Below are 20,845 nucleotides of genomic sequence, written 5' to 3'. Positions count from 1 at the left end.
AGTGGCTACATGTATCGGAAACAAACGATAACAAACCTGCTGCCAATTATTCGCCTTTATTTCAATCCGTAGCTTCGTAAAAAGACTTTTAAATTCATTAATACGTGAATTTGAATAATTTCTTTGATCCTTAACTACGGACGTGCATATCGTCATAAATTCCTTTCCTTTAATCGAGCTACCGATCAACTCCATAAATTGAAAAGTACGGACGACTGATGATATTAGAAATACCGGTTTTCCAACTTACCTGACAGTTAAACGATATAAATTAAGTTATTCGAATTGAGTCATTTGTTTCTTGAGGATCGAACATTAGTTGGCGTATTTATGTATATACCGTATGAATGCAAGAAATTAACGATCGGTAGAGTTGATTAATTTGACTTTTAACAAGATCAATTAATAAATCGTGCGAAACTAATGCCTTGTAATAACAAATCTATATTACTATTTGTTACAGATACGTCGTAATTCCTCCTGGAGACCGATAACTAGGGTCGATTTTGCGAAAGTTCGTTGGATCGGAACTCGCGAGTGCGGTGAAGGAACGAACAATACAGAGAATGCCAGGGCGGGCAGCGGAGGCGCGTGTACTCGCGAATGCTCGTCCGGCGATCGTTCGCGACAACGATCGGCACGACTCGCGATGATGGCGGAGCGCGATCGCGTAGCAGCGATATCGTCGGTGGAGTTGGCGCGACGCGGATACCTCGGTAGAAACGTTCGACACGCGACGGGATAAATGCGAGACCGAAATCTCGTGGGTGAACCAGTTGTCGCGGCGACGAAGAAGAAAAAGAAGAAAAAGAGACACCTGGAGTCGGGTCGATACAAACGGAGCCCGAGCTGGTTCCGGATAAAGGTGAGAGCAGGTGTTTTACTAAGGAGGAACGATAATAGGAGGTTGGATGTAGATCAGAAGGAGGAGGAAGAAGAAGAGGCGGAGGAGGGGTGGAGGAATTTTGGAGTGGATAGCGAGACGACAAATCTCGAGGAGAAGGAAGAAAAAACGAGAAGAAGAAGGTGTATTGGAAATATCGTAATTCAAAGGATCCGCTGTAGACAAGATCGGCCTATAACCAGCTGGACTGGACGGCCTCGCGAGTTTTCGTTGTAAGGCCGGGAGTTGTGGGGGTCACCACGGGGGCGGGGGTGGGTTTGCCCCTGCTTCTTCTGGTCGTCGGTGTTCTTGGTAATCAAGCGTGCACGACGACGGCTGCGCCGGTGGTTTCCGATCCGCACGTGTCCCTCGATGCTACGCCTCCTCGTCTTCTGCCTCGATCAACGGACCGTTCATCGTCGTCGTCGTCATCATCATCAATATTGTCATCATCGTCGTTCCCGTCTTCCTTTCGAAGAGCCATTTACAAGGGTCGATTTTCCAATCACCATCCGGAGAAGCCAACCTACGAGAGCGCCACGAAGGGAGAACTGGATTATCACGAGGTATCGTTGCTACCGGGCGAACGAGAAGACCCGAACGGTCTCGACGGGGATCGGTTGCTCTCTGCCTGGGAACGAACGAGAATCGATACCATCGGAAGGAAGGATCCTTCTTCCCCTGTAGCGGCAGGCGGAAGAGGAGGCGAAGGAAGCGAAGGAGGCGAAAAAGGAGGAAGAGGAGGAGGAGGTCTGGCTCACGAGAGGACCAAGTCGAGACGGCGACAGGTCGCCGCAGTGAGCCTGCTCGATGATCGAGGATCATCCTCTTTAAGCCCTGTCGAACCATACCAATTGGCTACGAGATTTTTTCGTCCTCGTAACACGGAACCATCTTCGATCCATATCGACGGAGTCGAGCCAGAAATTCGTCGAGGCGGTATTATCTTTACCGCGAGCGAAACAACTGACAGTGACTCAACGTTATCATCGTTGGCTTTCGAGGACGCTGTCGGTGATACCTTATCGAACGAAAATCGTTCGACGACCACGGGAACAACAACAACAACGACAACGACGACGACGACGACGACAACGACGACGACGACGACAACGACGACGACGACGACGACGACGACGAAGACGACGACGTTAACAAGAAGAACAGCAAAAACGGCGACTACGGTAACTACGGTACTACCAGTCCCTTGGACTAACACGTCGTTTCGTTTGGTTCATCGAACTGTGCCTAGATTATCGGACGACGAAAGTGTAAATTCGGGTAAATCCGCTGGTAGACGCAACAGGAAGGCTAAAGACGAAGAAAAAGTGGTAGAGGTAGATATCTCGTCTCGTAAAGACGACAGGGATAGGTTCGCGTTCGCGGGGGACCGTAGTAGTGGTGAGGTCAAAGGTGGTGGTGGTGGTGTCGTCGAGTGGACCACAACAGTCGCCAGGCCGATGTCAGCGTGGTCGTATCCTGAAGATGAGGAGTCGGGAGCTGGAAACGTAAGGACACGCTCGAGGCCGAAAGAGGCGGCGAGCGAGGACAAGGAGGCCGAGAGTGGCGAAGAACAGGTCAAGGTCACGGTAACAGAAGCCAAAGGCTCATCGTCTACGTCGACTACGGCAAGGACCACGAACACGTCGCCGACGACCACACAGTTACCACCACCGAGTCAAGATACCTCTATGGAAGCACGTGAGTACCACGAAATCTATTCTTCTTCTTCTTCTTCCCCTCTTTTTCTTTGCGTCTTTACGCACAGGCGTTCTCTCTCGTTCCGACCACCAAAGAGAGTTTCCGACCCGTGGCCGGCTCGGCTCGTCTCTTTCTGTCGGAGGCTACACGCGAGCCGCGTGTCTCTCGCGTTGCTTCTTTTGCCGTGCCTCTCCCCATGGACATGTTTACAGGAACCGAAGCTCGACGCAGGACCCTTGGTCAGGTTATTTTTAACTATTCTAACCGTGCGGCCACTTTCTCCTTGCCCTCTCCCTTCGCCCTCGGAGTCTTTCTACCTCGCGTTCGTCTCCGTGATGTCTCGTGCCGCTTGCGTTCGCGCGTCTCACTATGACCTCGTGTTCTACTCGTTCTGGGTCCTTTCGTTTTAGGTCTTAGGCTGTGGTTACGATGGGTGCGTATTCCGACGAATTGACGTTCTGACCTGATGAACTCAATACGGCGATGTATTAGGTTGTTTTAAAAGATTTTTTCATTTTGTAAGAAAATAATAGACGCGCAACATTTTTTCTTTTATATTTCATTGAATCCATTTTGTCTCAATGGAACAGTAAAATAGCATAAAATAAAAAATGTTGCGCATCTATTATTTCCTCATGAAACGAAAGAAACTTTTGAGACGACCATTGGGTTCATTATTTTTATTATAATTATAATTAAATACGTATAATACATAAATTTTGTAGTGAGTGTGCATTGCAGTCCTCGAACGTTCCATTCGTCAAAACATCAAGTTGATTGGAGTACGCATGCACTGTACCTATACGCGTGGAAAAGATCGTTGTTTGTTTGTGTAGTGACTACTTTTTCGCTTTCCTTTTGATGAGTTTTGCCTTTTTAACCTTTTCGTTCGTTTCAACCCTTTGAAGGAAGTACGGGATGCAGGGCGGGATAAAAAGAGAGCATATCCTGTAAACATGTTTCTCTTCTCATTTTGGAGCAGCATATTATGTACTTTTGCTTTTGATCTTATTCGATGATATCGAAAAATAGTACTTGTACTACCATAATACCTATTGCTGACATATCACGCATATTATCTTTTATTACAAATATTGAAATCACGTAACTTTTGCAGAAAGCAATTTGATAATCAACTTATAATTCAACAGTTGTACCATATATCGTAGAATTGACAGTAAATAGGAAATAACGAAGAAACAATTAGCCGAAACTGACGAGATGTAACTATTTCTCAACCGAAACAAAATTTAAGAATTATTCGATGATTCATCCTCGGTATAAATTACCTAAAGTTATCTATAAACACCAATTGCTTCTTTAATCAAAAAGTTGCTCCAACTTACTGTTAGAGCCTGCTAATAACAACGGTTACTCCAAACAATATCATGTAAATAATGCTTCGCGTTCACTGTATTACAATACAAACTTAACTCGAAGTATCGTTGGCGAAAGGAAGGAAGGATTCAAGTATAAAAGCGTGCGAAGCCTACCTTGATGAAGAAAGGAGTGGAAGAAGAAGAAGAAGAGGTGGAAGAAGAAGGGAAGCTCGCCGTGAGAGACGTGCGCATCTCGTGTGTTTTTGATTACGCTTGCACGACCGTACGCCGGCTGCGTACGACGTACGGCTCGTGACTTCGCGTATGAATCAGCCAGCTATTCTTTTCGCTCACTGACCGACCGCCGACTTCGTTTCTTCTCTCAGCATGCTCGTCTCACTCTCCTACCTTGTCACACACATCGGCCCGCTTTCATCGTGTCCCTGTCCATCCGAGCGAATGGGACGAGCGAACAACACGGCCGAATCCACGGCGATATCGTGCCGTTTTCTTCGCCACCTCCTCTTTTTGCCCTTCTACGTCGCCCTTCGCCACGACCAACTTTGTACCTACCTCGTCAATCTTCCTATACGCTCCGTTCCGCGTAAACCTACTATCGGGGAAAGCGGCTCTCAGCTCGATGGATGCGCGATCCTTGCTCTAGGATCAGCCTTGAATTTCTTCCCGAGTCTTTCAGATCTTGGGATTTGGATGGCTTTTCTTGGACATATTAGGTCGTCCGAAAAGTTTCCTTCGTTTTATGAGGAAATAATGGATGCACTACATTTTCCGTGTTATATTATTTTATCGAACTATGATATGATCCATTTTGTTCTATCAAAATAAAGATCACAACGTTCGACAGATCAGGTTACACGTTTGTATACAGATGCGTTGTTGTAAAAGACGTGTCTGAAAAAGAAAGACACTTTTCGGATAACCTAATATAGTTTGGATTATTGGCTTTGTAAATTACCGTTGTTTTTTAGCAGTTTTTTAATAGGAACCTTGGGAATTATTCTACTGTAAATTATTTCTTAATAGGAGTATCGATAACTTAGGAGATTTTCTGTAAACATTGTGTTGAGATTGTCGAATCGTGGAAGACCTACATACGTGTACGTATATTGTGTAATTTTTATGTCATCGTTGTATCGTACACATCTTCGCTCTGTATTATAGACCTTAGAGCAACCTTGACGACTTTTTCGTTGCGTATTTTTCAATAAATAATTGACTACAATTGGGTATAGTAACAATTTAGAATAAAAAGTAATTCTTGTAAAGCGTAAAATTCCAGCTTGCTATTATTGTATGCAAAAACATATATAGAACGATACAAACGAAATTGTAAACAGAGATTTCACTCCCAGCGTATTACGATATTACTTTACTTGAAGTATTTTGAATATTCCTGTACATTCATAATGTTATAAATATCTAACGTTTCTTCGTTATAACTATTTATACACATACGTACGTACATAATCTACTGAGCGATTAAATTCCATTGTGTACAAAATTATTTTAATCTAAAACATAATGACGCGTTCTAATATATTGAGAATCTCAACCGAAGATATGCAATGACAACAAACGTATTGAGATCGTTCCGAGTCAATGAACAAACAAATCTAATCAATGATCGTGTCAACGAGACCGAGCACTCATTAACGTCGAAATTCCACGAATACACACAGACCAAGTACAAAGAAAGATCCGCTTTTTGGGGAAGCGTCGCGGTGTTTTATAGGCGTCGCGTCGCCGTTGTTTGCAATAACATCGGCATATCTGTATTTGGCGAATGCCGCTTTAAAAGCGTTGATAAAGCCACGGAACCGACCGGTGGTTTATTTTAGATTATAATGTTGCATATCGCTGTGTGTAATCTCGATAAATAGCTCGTTAATTCCGCTTGATCATAATAAGATAACCGCGCGTTGGCAACGCGCCAAAAATTTCGACATTCCCAGATTCTGCCCGGTCCCTTGTCTCTCCGGCTCTTTCTTTCTTTTTTTTTTTTCTTCTTTCTCTTTACTATCTTCCGACCCTCCCTCTGGTGCCTCTTCCATTTTTTCGCGTCCGACGATTCATTGCTTCTTCTAATTAACGCACCCTCGTACCAAAGATTCATGCTTCTTTGAAGTCAGCTATATCGCTTTCTTTAAATTCACCGTGGTTAAAATCCCTCTGATTTTATAAACTTTCGCGCTACCTTCTTCCTCGTTTCTCTCCTTTTCCCAATAACATCGATAAGCATCGTGACGAACGATGGCTACGAACGTTCACAGATACGTTCGCAAGAAATTCAACAATATGGCCATCGTACATGGAATTCGTCGTGTAAAAGCGCACATTGATCGATTTCACGCATAAGAGTGGGATATATTTTTCTCAGATCGAGCATCGTTAAATATTACACTAAATGTTATATAAAAGCGTGGAAGCGTTAGCGTAGAAGAATTTGTGGGAAATTTAACAGTGTGAGAATCTGTTGCTGTTCGTGTCGGCTGGTTTATCGTATTTATCGTCTTCGAAAAGAAGAATCGTAGAATTTATAGAAGAGTTCAATGACTTGGAATATATATATATATATATATACTTTTTAATCTTAAATTTATGAGAGGATTTTAGAAACGTTAGTAACAAAAAGCAATGGCGCGCCAATAATTGACCATTTTTCTTGCTTTTTCTCTCGAGATGAATTTTTCTTTCGACAACGTACGCAATATAATGTCATGCGATACACTCGAATTCAGAGAATAATTCATAAATGTATTTTTCAATTCAGAAATTCATGAACTTACATAAAAAATCGGAGTCTGGTGGTTGGTTTTGGAATTGATCGGATGGAACGTAAAATTTTGCCTTTGTTTCTTCTTCTCATGTTGATTTCCGTGTCTAATTCCGCATTCCAGGAACAGTCGGTTAGTCCAATTGTAGTTTAGCTGAATCAAGGTCAGAAGATCGCGTTGCTCGAGTTTATTACATTAAGATAGCCGAGATCGTTGCGTCTGTCTAATAGACCTAATTTACCGTGCGCGCGTTGTCGTAAATGAAATCTTTACACTGATCTATTTATCTCCCGATGAATATAGATAACACTATCGCCGGTTTACGTATATAACGTTGCAAATATGCATTTTGCGACAGTGTGTTTCGTAATTAATTTGATTAACCCAATGTTTTCTCTCTCGCTCCATTCCTTTCTTTCGTAATAGATGAAACATACTGCTTTATATTCTGTTTCCATTTAATCTTTCTCTCTCGACCTCATTTAAAGGTAAATTATTTATCTGTAACTTTTCTGTAAGATAAATAACAAATTTATACAAATATTCCATTCTCATCTAGAGATATACAAGGACGTTTTACAAATCGAGCGAATCTTACCTGTAATTCTACGATTGTCTGCTTAACGAAAGTAACGTTCTATTTCACAATTCTAAATATGTACGTGTGCGTACACTCGTACGGTCACTGTACGTATGGCACTGTGTTCCGAGAACAACAGAGTTCAGCATTACAGTAAGTGACATACACCGTCGACCGTAAGCGTTAAGACACCTGCTGATATTTACGCTGATATTTATTAAACTCCTTCTGTATCTATAATTTTTCGTTCACGCAATACGAGTTGACGCGGAGACGATGATTAAGCCAGCAAGGACGCTAATTACGATTCCGTTCGATAAATGAAATTGGTACAAGTACCTTCACTTCGTTTTAATTTATCGCTTCGTAGGACACATAAACGAAATTTTCTCCAATGTCTTGAACAATAAACACGTAAAAACATCTGCAACCAGTGCTCTATCACCATCGAACAGAGAAGATCGAACATTTTGCTGCGCAATCGTTCCGTCAAAGACGACTCGCTGTTGCTTGTTGCGGAAATATGTATGCGATATTCATCGTGTGAAAACGCGGGTTGCACGCGAACGTACGGTCTCCGGGTGTATTCCGATGTCGTTACTTAACGTGTTTATTTCGGTGAGCTTCTGTAACCCTCGAGGCGTTTTTTTTACGAGCTAATTCGTGATCTGGATAGTTCCCAAAGGCGAGTTCTGGTGAGCGTGGCGATACCGGGTACCCGGTATAAGAGGAATGACTAAATGGTCTGACTAACCGGTCAGGTATTCCAAAACCCGACCTTATTTTCACCGCTATAGAGAAGTGACACGTGAGTGACAAGGAGGGCAGGTAGTTTTCGTGGTAGTTTGCGTGGAGACGCGTACGAATTCCAGTCCGGTATTTTAGTGGTTTTCATCGCGCGACGCGACGCGCGGATCCCAAGGGACGGGTATACAGATTTCCCGTTCGAAACGATAAATTTACCGCCGCGGCGACTTTATTTTAAACGTTTCGCGCTATTCTCGCGCCGTTGAATTCGTCAAGATACACGTTGTGAGTTTAGCCATCACGCGACGATCCTCAACTCCAATTATACGTACCGAACCGTATATCTGTACGACTATAACGTAACGTTACTTTTTTAACCCATTTTTTATACCAGGATAAGCATCCTCAACGACCCCAATATTTGTTTTTTTTTTTTTTTTTTTTGTCTGTGTATCATATACGAGACGATTGCGAAATATCGTAAGACGTTCAGAAATCTACGAAGGAGTAGTAATAATATGAGAGATCGAAATGTTCTAAAGAGTTCTCAGAAAATGTTCTCAAAGAGTACTAAAACAGATGAACGTATGTTTGCAGCGTGTTTAAATTATTCGATCGACTATTCAAAGACTTAATTCGCCCACTTTGCTCGCGTTAATTCCTTCTTCTTGTTGTAAAATCGAGCGACGAAATGTTGCAACGTAACTGATCTTGATCGATTCGTGCCACATAATCTGTGACGGAGGCTGCGTTACGCGTGCACTGTGCACGCACGATCTTTAATGACGATCCCCTGGAATAGAAGGAGAGAGAGGAACCTTTAGGCCGTGAAACAATAGATTGGCAAAGCCGGGTAGACACGATGATTATCTTTACGACTTTGTAATAGTATAATGACGTGTTATTAGGCGGACAAATTGGTTCTAATAATTACAACCGTCTGAAAGTTTGGTTCCCATTCCCACGCCGAAGCAACCAAGCCTCGGCCTCCATCGTCTCCCGTATACGGTCACGCGAAAATATGCAAACTGTCCCAGGAATTTCACGTGCGATCTCGTGGCGCGTTGCGAAACGCGAGCACCGCCTTTTTCCCGCCCACTGATGCAGATTTATTTGCGCTTTCGTTCCGCGGTAATTATTCACCGGGGGTCCTTTCTCGGGGTCGTTCTCTTTGCAAAGCTAAAGCGCACACCGCGTAAACTGTATCGTTAAAGACAGTAATGTAGATTTGATTTATGGCCACGGACCTGGACCATGCTATTTTTAAGATCACGAGATTCGCGCGATCTTTCGACCCCGTTACTTTGACAGAAGTTCCTCACTTCGTAATCTACGAATCTTAATCGCTAACCCATGATCATCGTACTTCGCATCTTCCTCCTACTTTGGATGACGATGGATGCTTTACGGGTATCTTGTTGAGATTTTGTCACGCGCCATTCAAACGTCTAACTCGATGAAAAGTATAAATTGCTGTTTCGAAACTGTGAATTTGGAACTGTGAAAGTGCTGAAAGAACGAGGACGGCTTTCTGATTTAAACGTAGAAGTTGCTAGCCTCTGTATGGTTTGTCATAGATTTTATGTCGTACACAACGAAGTTTCTGTTTCTTTATCAAGCTCCTTGATCATTAAGTCAGAGAAATGCTATGAATTTAGCCCGATAACGTTATACGAAAGTAATTGAGACCAAATTTTCGTGGCTCACCTGTAAGCCAATGGCACGAATCGGGGGTTGATAAAGCTGCAAGTCTAAGATTCGACTAAAGATCGAAACCATCGGTTCAAGATACTTGAAAAATCCGGACGTCGTAGTTTCGTGACGGACAACGCAAGGGTTAAACATTTTCGCTGTGGTTGAAACGTGACGGCTGGCGCGAGAGCACGGCCGGGTGAAACCCCTCGATCGAGCTGTGGCTCTCGACAAATGCCTCGCGGATTCGTAATTTTTGTTCTCCCCTCGTCGAGAAGGGAGAATAAGAAAGCGAACGGGGGCGAGAGACTGTTGGCGAGAGAAAGAAGGAGTCCTGTAAAAGTGTAAAGAAGATGGAACAAGCGAGCGAGAAAGGGAGAAGCGGGTGGCACAAAGGCGACCTGGTACAACGAACAGAATCGTGGAGAGAAGGTTGGAAAGAGAAAAGATCGGGAGGTGGAAAAAGTGACTGAAACGTTAGAGAGAGAGAGAGAGAGAGAGATAGAGAGAGGGAGAGGGTGGGAGAGGGAAAGAGAAAGAGTAGGTAACTCTCCTGCGGAAAGGAGCACTCCTGCGATGAGAAGGAACGGAGAGATGGGCTGGAGAGAAACAAGAAAAGGGTTAACGTCCTTTCGTTCGCTCCTTCTTCTCTCTCCTCTCTCTACTCTCATCCTCGTTTCTTCCTCCTTTTTTCTCCCTTTCTCTGTCGTTCATTCTCCTTCGAATCTCTCTCGTCAGCACACCCTTTCCTTTCTCTGCTCTCTGCCTGTCTGCCTCTCTGTCTTGGCTCTTTACCTCTTTCACTATCCCTCTCACCACCATCTCGTTTCTTCTCTTCGCCCTTCTTCAGCTTCGAACACGCACACTCCGCGGCTCGCTCACGCGGGTTTCTGCTTCGTACTGTCTCTCCCTCTCTTGTATTCCCCGGTTCCCCGCCATTTATTATTCATCGGCAAGGAAAATTTATATACGTCTTACCGCTCGCCGTCATACTTAATTCTCGATTTACGATTCCGCGGCTCTCACCTTTTTTTTTTCTTCGTCTTGTTGGTCGTTTTTCTTTTTGTCGGCGCTGCATGTCTGATGTCGGCGTACTTCTTCGCTTGGCTTCACTCCCTGTCCCTTCCCCCCTCCCTAACACACATATATACTCCCTCTCTCTCTCTCTCTCTCTTTCTTTCTGGATTGTGCGAGACCAACTTTTGTTCCTTCTGCTGCCTCTTCTTCTTCTTCTTCTTCTTCTTCTTCTTCTTCTTCTTCTTCTTCTTCTTCTTCTTCTTCTTCTTCTTTGGCTGTTCTTTCCGATTTCTTTTCTTTCTCGTCGTACGCCTAAATTTCCCTCGACGACCGACGACGCTTGATAATGGCCCCTCGTTGCGACCCACGGCTCCGTTCATCTTTAAAAGTGAATTATGAACTGAATTATGAACTGGATACTTGGCCTTGTTTTAACCATTCTCCTCGGTTAACTATTTTCGCTTTTATTAGCGAAAGTCGAAATTAAAGGCTTCTTAAGGGGGCGAGCGAGATTAAAGCTTTCTCAAGCGAGTACATCGTAATTTTCTTCTCGGATCTGTTCAGTCCTTTTACAATTATACGCGTGTATGTGTGTTTCCAGCGAATAAGAATACACAGGTTGTCCACGATAAAGTGGAAACGTAGAATAAGAATTCTTCATACACGCGACACGTTGATTCTGAGAAATTCGATCTGACTCTGGCTCTATAAAGATTCTATAAATCTGGTGTATAAAGGTGTCCTCCTTTACCTAATTCGTTCGAAACTTTTCCAATGAAATTTAAGACAGGACAATGTAGTCGTTAACTTGTCGTGTTTCTCTCGTAACTCTTTCGAATAACCTCCACAAATTCTTACATCTCACAATTAGACGTTATATTCCACGAATAGAAAATTTTCACCTACCAATCATTTTCCTAATCAGTTTGATCTAATTATCGCGCCTTCCACAAAATTACAATCCGCTTTAATTCCAATTCTAATACCTGCGAGGATGTAAACGTGTATACATATAAGCCAATACGTCGCTAATAAAAAAAAAAATAATAAAATAAATGCTAATTCAAACTATCTTAAGCCATCGTCGGAACAAATTCTTCCGTTCCACGGAATACGCACCAATGCCAAACTTGACAACCGAAACCAGTTGCAACAGTCATTTATTTGCGACACATAACTGCATAAACTGTGCGGTCTAAATTATTCAGTGCAAATAACGTGCTGGCTGTGATACATCATACTCTTCCCCGCTGATATTTAATTCATACTGGGAAATTGCACCGAACGAAAGAGGTGTGCGTGTATATGTACAGGTACATCGTGTCTCTAATTTGTCCGCGTCGATAAACCGGATCGAGCGTGAAAACGACGAGCACCAGTTACATCCAGTTATATCAATCAATCTGGAAGACAGAGACGGCTGGTTACACGACCTCTGTGCTCTCTAGTTGCAACGACTGATATAAAATTTACCCTCCCTCCGTGTATGCAATGACACGCTTCTTCTCATTTTGCTCAGCCGGGGCTCTACTCGTGATTTATTTCGTTAGGGCGTGATATTTCCAACCGGTGAAAGTATCTTTGAATTCGTCTAATAGATTTAGGGCAAGCATGATTCTAAGGGTAGCTCCGGTGTAGGTATAGGTCAACGACAGAGGGGCGCGAAAGGGCTTTGGTCGCTATGGAAACCCTGGCGCAGCGCGTTGACTGTGGGGTGCCTCAAGTTTTTTATGGGCTGGACGATTGTCGGAGGGGTAGAGACTCTAAAAATCGTTACACAGACCTAGATACTCGCCTCTCCTCGATTTACCCTGCCGCGGTCGAAGGAACACTGGCTTCTCTTCTAGCGCTTGCAAACTTTTCCCGATTAAATCTTTGCTGAATCGTTAAAAGAAAAGATTTTATCGTTACTTTCAGACGAAACGTTCCAAGGATTGAGATTTATACCGCTCGAAGCCGTAAGAAATTGCGTAACGTAGAGATCTTTGTGATAGACAGGGCTGGGTTCTCAGGTAGTAAGATAAGGAGATTCGCCACTTGGACTGATAGATCGATTCGCTAAAAAAAAAAAAAGTAAATGTTTTAATTATTTCAGACGTAGATGGCCCAATATTGGAATTTGTATGAATAAAATTTGTAGCGGGAAATAGCCTGGTATTGGGATCTTCGAAATCGCTACTGTAAGGAAAAAGAGGTGTCATAATGAAATTGTAGTATGGAGCATTGTTGTATTTTTTGTTGTACGAAGCATTGTTTCAACGCAATCATAAAGACAAGTATATATACAAATGAAACAATAGAGCAACGCGCGACAGTGAACAATACGGAGCAGTAGCTCTCTTACCCCTGTGCCCTAGTCTTCTTTTCAGCAACGCACAGTACCTACCTAATGAAGAATTCCGCGTTCTCGTCGACTATATTCGTTCAACGAGATATTCGTCGTCTTGGAAATAAAAGTTTTCCACGTTTTGCAACGTACGTCGTTCGAAGCTATAGAAACCATAGTAACGTACAAGTCTGCGGAATAGACGGGAATAACTTTAAGGGTAGTAGAATCAAGGACAAAGGAGACTGACGACCTAAACAGCTCGATTGATCAGTCTAGCCGACCCATTAATCGAATTTGTCAAGCCACACTGCCAACTCTCTAATTAAATCGATTCTTTTTTCTCCTTCGCCTTCTTTTGAAACACAAGACACCATGTTCTAAAACACCTAAGAAAATCTTCCAACGCGAATAGACACGAGTGTACGTAACCTGCTAATACGCCGTTAATCACACGGCCAACTTGTAAAACAATAAATACGCAGCGAGATATTCCAATATCGGAAAGAAACGCTACCAGCTTAGCGAATTGGAGATTAAAAGCGGAACAGATGACGGAAACGAAAGTAGTAAAGTAGTATCATTGGGTGCAGGGGCAGGTAGCAGCTGCATCCAGGTCCCCGATACTCGCGGTCTTTTCGTCACGGACGGGAAATAGCGAAGTTACGGGCGACACGCAACGACGCTTTTTCCCATTTTATTCGTAGGGTGGCAATGCACTTGAAGCTCGCCGCTGCAAATTCGCAGCCCTTCGTCGCTTTACGTTTCACGTTTCTTCTTCGTCCTTCCCTCCAGGGAGCTGGAAGGGATATACAGGGTGGACTGGTAACTGACGATACAAGGGATGATACCTCGTGAAAAATTAAGTCGATGATGTAGGATGAGATGTTGTCATACGAAACTTGCTATTTACCATCATATTAGGTCGTCCGGAAAGTTTCTTTCGTTTTATAAGGAAATAATGGATGCACAACATTATATTATTTTATCCTGTTACGTATCATTCATTTTGTTCTATCAAAATAAAGATCACAACGTTCGACAGATTAGGCTTCAAGTTTGTATAAAGATGCATCGTTGTAAAGCACGTATCTGTAAAAGAAAGACACTTTCCCGACAACCTTATACTTCTCATGGATTCGTACTATTCCTTACTGATCTCCCTTATCGTATTTGACTGAAAATTTATTTTATTTCATGCATTAACGTTGAAACTATTCAAAATACCTACTATAATATTCCATACGAACGAACTGTGCGAGTTAAATCAATGAATCACATCATAGTCCTGATAGTTGGGCTATTCGCATTTCTATTTTTCCGAAAACAAAAACACCAGTTGCTCTTTGTCGTTAGAATACTCGATATAATAAAATTAACAGTGAACTCTGCCGAGTTGAGATCTACAGTTAAAATTTCTGAAAACCTCGTTCTACGTTTTCCTCTTATTTTTTTTTTACGAAGAATCACTTCTTGCCTGATTCTACCATCAGACACCCTGTATACGAGGGATATTGCCGAGGCACCGCTACAGAGAGACCGATCGGAGATCGTAGAAACCGTCGCGCGCTCGTATTTGCCCTCGGTGCTGGAAGAAAGGACGAGAGGAAAACGACGTCGGGGTTTGGTACCCTTCACTCTTTCTCTCACTCTCTCTCTCTCTCTCTCTGTCTCCCTTTCTTTCTTTCTCTCTAGCTCTCTCTCTTCTTGCTAGGAAGGATGAGGATGGGATCGAGAAGGGTGGGCAAGAAGAAGGGGTGTAAAAGGGACGTCGAAGGGCGAAAGAGAGAGAGAGAGATAGATAAATAGAGAGAGAGAGAGAAACTACGAGAAGGGAGATGGGAAGTTGGTTCGTGCTATAAAGTATTGACTGACTGTTGTACAGCGAACTATATGTACCGGCCCTATAATACCGGCAGACTCCACTCGGCCCTCGCCTCCAGCCAGGAGGAATAATGCGACTTCCGGAACCAAGGAAATACCTTTCAGCCATGCCGAACGAGAATCCGGCCGAAAGGAAAAATAAAAAGAGTTAACCGGAGAGTTAGAGCGCTCTCTCGTTCGTTAATATACGTAATCTCGTTGGATACGGTTGGATATTTGCGTTTGTGTACGCGGGTTTGCGCATGTGTTGGATGCGTTAGGTTGAGAGGCGGTGGGAAGATGAGCTACCGGTTAATTCGGACACCTTGTTTGTCACTGCACGCGATTATCGTGCGCGTGTGGAGGATGAAGAGGCGTAGCTGATAAATGGCCGGAAAAAGTTGAGAAGATCTTTTCGAGTACTGGTTCTGTACAGTCCACAGTGGATTAAACGGATACTTTCACTGTTACGGTCAAGCTAGTTCTTTACGATCTTACATTTCGTCATTTTCCCGTGATATCGCGTAGCTCGTCTTTATTTCAGTATTTATTTGATTTTCTGTTTTCCTACTTATCTGATGCGATGTATTTATATCAAAGAGATTCGTGTTAAGCGACAAATGCTTATTTAGACGTTTAATCCATCAATTATCGTTCGTGGTTAAGTTTATTTATTGGTACGTACTATGCATCTATATTGAAGCTTCTATTAATAATATTGTTAACGCGTTAAATTTTACGGGACGTATACCGATTGAAAAATGTCCATAATTATACGACGTATTTGTCGCATTAGGTTGTCCGAAAAGTTTCTTTCGTTTCGTAAGGTGATGATAGATGAGCAACAATTTCTGTTTTATACTATTTTATATTGAATTAGGTATGACTCATTTCGTTCTATTTCTATTATTACGTTCGTGCATAATTCGATAAACTGATATTAAACAAAAGCATTGTGCCTCTATTATTATTTTCTTATAAAACGGAAGAAACTTTTCGGACAACCTAATACATTTTAGATTTAGATTATTCTTGGATCCATTGTGCAAGATGAAACGAAAGACAACTTTGAGTGAAACGTCGACGAACGTCGTAAAGAAATAACTTAATTATCTGGATATACATTTTCTAGACGAATGTAACTATTCGCAAGATAAATTGGAAACATATGGTTGTCCAGGTATTATGATTAATTAAGGATCCTCAAGTAGCTTGGTTAATGGGTAACACGCGATAGAGGGCGAACTAGGTGTAGGAGAAGTCATTTTTCCTAATCATTCGGTAAAGGATTACCACGGAGTTGGCACGTTACGGTAGTTCTTTGAGAATAATAATTCCCGAGAGAATTGATGGTCGTGCGTGATGGGCAAGCTGGGTGCCTCTACCTACGTTATAGCGTGAGATATCACAGCGTTGCTGTCTCTATTCCGAATTAATGCGATAAACTCACGCTGCGAGTACGATTGACTTACCACGGATATAGGAAAAACCAAACTCGATGATGTATCGTGTTTACCGTGCTACGGTGCAAAATCAAGCTGATGAAAGTTGTAACGTAACCATTATTAAATATAACTACATCCTTCCGATTCCTTCGTATATCTTTCTTTAACGTTTTACCTCATTGTCATTTATCAGGAAAACACTTTTCGAACAATGTACACATAAACATCGCGTGTTTATATATACCGTTCTCACCGATGAAAAATGAAACAGAGAGAAAGGCTGTTATTCGCGCGAACAAATTTACCAACATTTGTAACTTTCTTCCATCCGAAAGGAAGTTCTTCGTTTCAGAAAGTTGCTCGAAAAACACATAACGAGGTTACTGATTCATCGTATCACATACATTTCCAAACTACGAAAGACCAATACAAATTCAGAACCATCGACTGTAATACAAAACAGCACGCGTTCGATATCTTCTCTTTTGTTGGAAATCGCAATACGACGATTCTATCGTGATCGATGACTAAGAGAAAAAGCCTGTCTCAAGAAATCTCCTACATCGTCGAAACTGAGAAACACGTGGATAATTCTACGGAATTCCAACGATAGACGAAAGGTACCTGGCGAGTCGCCTCGTTGCGACAGTCGGGAAATTCAAATCCCGTTGGCATTAATCGTCGTTTTATGTAAATGTTAATTACCGCGCTACGTCTAGAAAAAGTGCGAGTGGAGAGAACTCGGGTGATTTGACTGGCTGGTTGTTCGATCTAATGGCGTTAGATGCGTGTACGTAGTCGCTGACGCGTGTATGCAAAGCGAAACAGGATGTTCGGCCTAATTACCGCCTTTTATCAATAGGGATTCTTCCGCGCGGCCGTCTAATGGAGTGTCTAGGCTGTAATCTGTAGTGGGAAGCACGTGACACAATTTCGAAGCCGGGTTCGTCGACCCTACCATTCTGGTGTTGCGTCATTGTCGCTGACGTTCTACGCGCTGAAGCGACGTGTCGGCCCTGTCTGCCTTCGAATTTATGACGTTGTGATCCACACGCCGCGCCGCGCCACATTAAGGTTCACGTTCACACGCAACGAAACACACGAGTTTCATGGTGTGGCGTGACGAGGAGCACGCGTTACCATTTCGAAACCTCCCTAGTCGTTTAATGAAATTTTTAGTGCCGAATCGTTCGAGGTGGACTGTGGAATTCCACGAATTTCTTACGATCTATTTTTATTGTTATGGCGAGGGACAGGCAGATTCTGAAACGTTGTCTTTGATATTTTCAAGAGTTGAGATTTTTTTATTTGACGTTGGATTTAGTGAGTGGAAAATTAGGAAAATTGATTTTTCGCTAACTAAAGACCGTGTATTTTAATTCGATACATCGATACGTGTTTGCTTATTCGAAAAGATATGTTTTTGATAATCTATGGCTATTTCTGTGGAATTCTTTTTATTTACTAACTCTGCTGATTTTCATGTTCTATGGTAAATGGAATATTTCTCGATAGTTGACATTTTTGTATTTTTAAACCTTGTCGATTATTCGTGGATTATTTAATTCTTTGTTTCCGTTATGATTGAAGGAAACTGGTCTTTCATAGGATTCTTTGAAATCCCACTTTTGAAATTCTTTTTTACGTCGTTTTTATAAAATCTGGAGGAATTCTGAAATATTCATAAATCTTTCTATTACATCATATTATAATGTAAGTCAAATTGGCATTTTTTTCGATAAAAGTAAAAGTTTTTAAAACGAAAAGTAAAACGAAAGAGCGAGGAGAATTCAAAGATAGATATCTTGATTCGTCAATGACCTACTTTGCAAACGGAGAGTTGATATAACACGTCGTAGGGAAAATTGACTATTTTCTATCGAATGAATTATTCTGTTCATAGTAAAAATTAATTAAATTTAATTCGTTGCTCTTGTACTTATCCTACATGTTTTTTGAATAGAATATCGATATTTTCTGCTACATTTTCAATAATAGATTTTCTCACCCTATAGGTCTATTACCTTTTTTCTTCGAACAGTTACAAGCACAACTTGTTAAGCACTTTTTCCATTAGGTCGTCCCGGTCTGCAGATAGAATTCCCAAGATTAATCGATCAACTTGTGAATTAATCCCTTGACACAGATCGTTCGCAGCTACGTCGAAAGCGACAGTGATATAGATAAAAGAAGCTAAAGAAACAATTTTCGTGAAAATGTATAACTCCAATTTATACTTACACCATTTCGTACCATCGTCGTCAGGCAAATGTTATCACTGTTCGGGTTTAAATTATTAAAGTTTAACATGACTCGATAACTATCTTGTCTACTTGCGTATCTATACCTTTTAAATCTTATTTCGATTATAATTCCTGATTTAATTCGTTTCTATCTAATTCACTTTCGTATACCGTGTTAGAATATCATTATGTTATTTAGGTATGATAACAGGATTTATGCTACGCACGCTATCTATATATTTCGTTATATTAATATTTTTATCGTTCTATCAATTTGCCAACAAGCAAGAAATTAAATTTCGGAAATGAGGAACACACGAGTACTATGTTTAACCAACATTGTAATTAATACACGTTATAATACATCGCACCACGATAATTAATGGGTGTCTTTTGCTCGTTGGCGAACGAAATTTGAATTACGGTGTCAAAATTCAGGAAGAAAATTTAAGTGCTCCGGTCGCACGAACGTGAAGCAAAAATATCCGGGAAATGGCGATTAGTTTGCAAACCCTTAATTAACCAGGCACGCGTCGCGTCGTTTCCACGCGTCCCATTAACCAGGCAAGTTTGTGTGTGTGTGTGTGTGTGTGCGTGAGAGTGTGCGTACAGTTGAAAACACCCTGATGCGCTGACACCGATGCCGCGTCAGACCCTTCTCCCTTTGATTTAATCCGTTCTCCCTGTCCTCTCTTTATCCCACTACCGCGTGAGTGAGGGGCGAATGCAGCGAAAAAGGGTAGGAAAGGGACAGAAAAAGGGTGCGTCGGGCAGAGTAGGAAAATGGTACCAAGTGCAGAGTACTGGGCCATCGACCAGTAGTCATCCGCGGCTGTCCTATGTCCGATAGTCTCTTGGCTGTTTTCCACTGACGACACGTAGGGATATGTATAATAAAGCTGTATAAATACTTGTAGAAATTTGTAGACGCACGACGTTATTATTACGTTGGTAAAATTGAAAAGAGATCTGAAAATGTACGTACAAATTGCAAGATATTTATTGGAAATATAATTTTCACATAAAAGTAGTCTACAGTGAATAGCGAAATAATTGCGTAATATATTAAGTTGTCCGAAAAGTTTCTTTCGTCAAGGTGATGATAGATGAGCAACAATTTCTGTTTTATACTATTTTATTGAATTAGGTATGGCCCATTTCTATTATTACGTTCGTGCATAATTCAATAAATTAATATAAAATAAAAAGCATTGCGCGTCTATTATTTCCTTATAGAACGAAAGAAACTTTTCGAACAACCTAATAATAAAATATATAAGAATAATAAAAATATATAAGAAGATAAAATAATAATATAATAGAATAGTTGCTCGAGCCTGCATGTAATTAACGTCTCAGACGATTCCACCAAATATTATAGTTAATTATAAAATATAAAACTTAGAAATAACTCTATGTACTATCTTAAGACATCGATCGTCGTTATTTCTGAACCCTATAGAGACATAAACTTTCTCAACATCCCGTAAAATTACAACTTTATTTCACCGCCATACGGAATAAATAATACGGAAACACTCATCGATTTGCCTCTGCTTGCATATATTTTATTAGGTTGTCCGGAAAGTGTCCTTCCTTCGCAAATGTGTTTTTTATCGTACGTAATTCGACAAAATAATATAAAACAATAAACATTGTGCGTCTATTATTTCCTCATAAAACGAAAGAAACTTTTCGGACAACCTAATATATTCGATTCTTCATACAGCGGTTCGCCTAATCGAATCGAGTGCAATTATAATTGGAAAACGAAACGTCCCGTCGACGCTGTCGATGAAATGCACAGTGTTCCAGCGATGGGTCCACTATGAAAGGTCCTCTCGAACGTTTAGAATTCCTCGAACGGTGCAATTAGCGAAACTGCGAAATCTCGTTCGCCATGACGAGGCCAGCGGATTAAATCAACGCACTGCACTGTAACGAACACTTCTAAATCGTTTGTAATACTCGTGGCTGTCATTGGTCCCCGTAATCACGAGTATTCGCCGTGCTCTTTGTTACTAGCCACGCGGTACTCCAACTCGTATTCCCCTGGCTATCGTGAAAAGAACGACACGGGAATCAAACGTCATCTCAACGCGCGTTCTCCCCTGGCTTTTGCGTTTTATGTGCGTCTCTCTCGCGTGATCCGGAACATCGATTTTGCTCACAGTTCTGCGCACAGTTCTTTCCAATCGCTTCGAGAATCCGTGCGTTGATCCGAGACAATGTTC

General features: G+C 41.8%; 1 protein-coding gene across 1 annotated transcript in view; it reads left to right on the top strand.

The window, feature by feature from the left end:
- Positions 1-745: 745 nt before the first annotated feature.
- LOC122571689 overlaps positions 746-20,845 on the top strand; it is a 185,960-nt gene continuing 165,860 nt past the window's right edge. Inside the window, exons 1-2 of the mRNA XM_043735751.1 lie at positions 746-865; positions 1,066-2,584. Coding sequence (XP_043591686.1) covers positions 746-865; positions 1,066-2,584 — 1,639 coding nt within the window. The remainder of the gene's footprint in view (positions 866-1,065; positions 2,585-20,845) is intronic.

Source organism: Bombus pyrosoma, linkage group LG10 (assembly GCF_014825855.1).
Source record: "Bombus pyrosoma isolate SC7728 linkage group LG10, ASM1482585v1, whole genome shotgun sequence".
NCBI lineage: Eukaryota > Metazoa > Arthropoda > Insecta > Hymenoptera > Apidae > Bombus > Bombus pyrosoma.
Note: the sequence above shows the minus strand (reverse complement) of the source record. Positions and strands in the feature narration are given on the sequence as shown.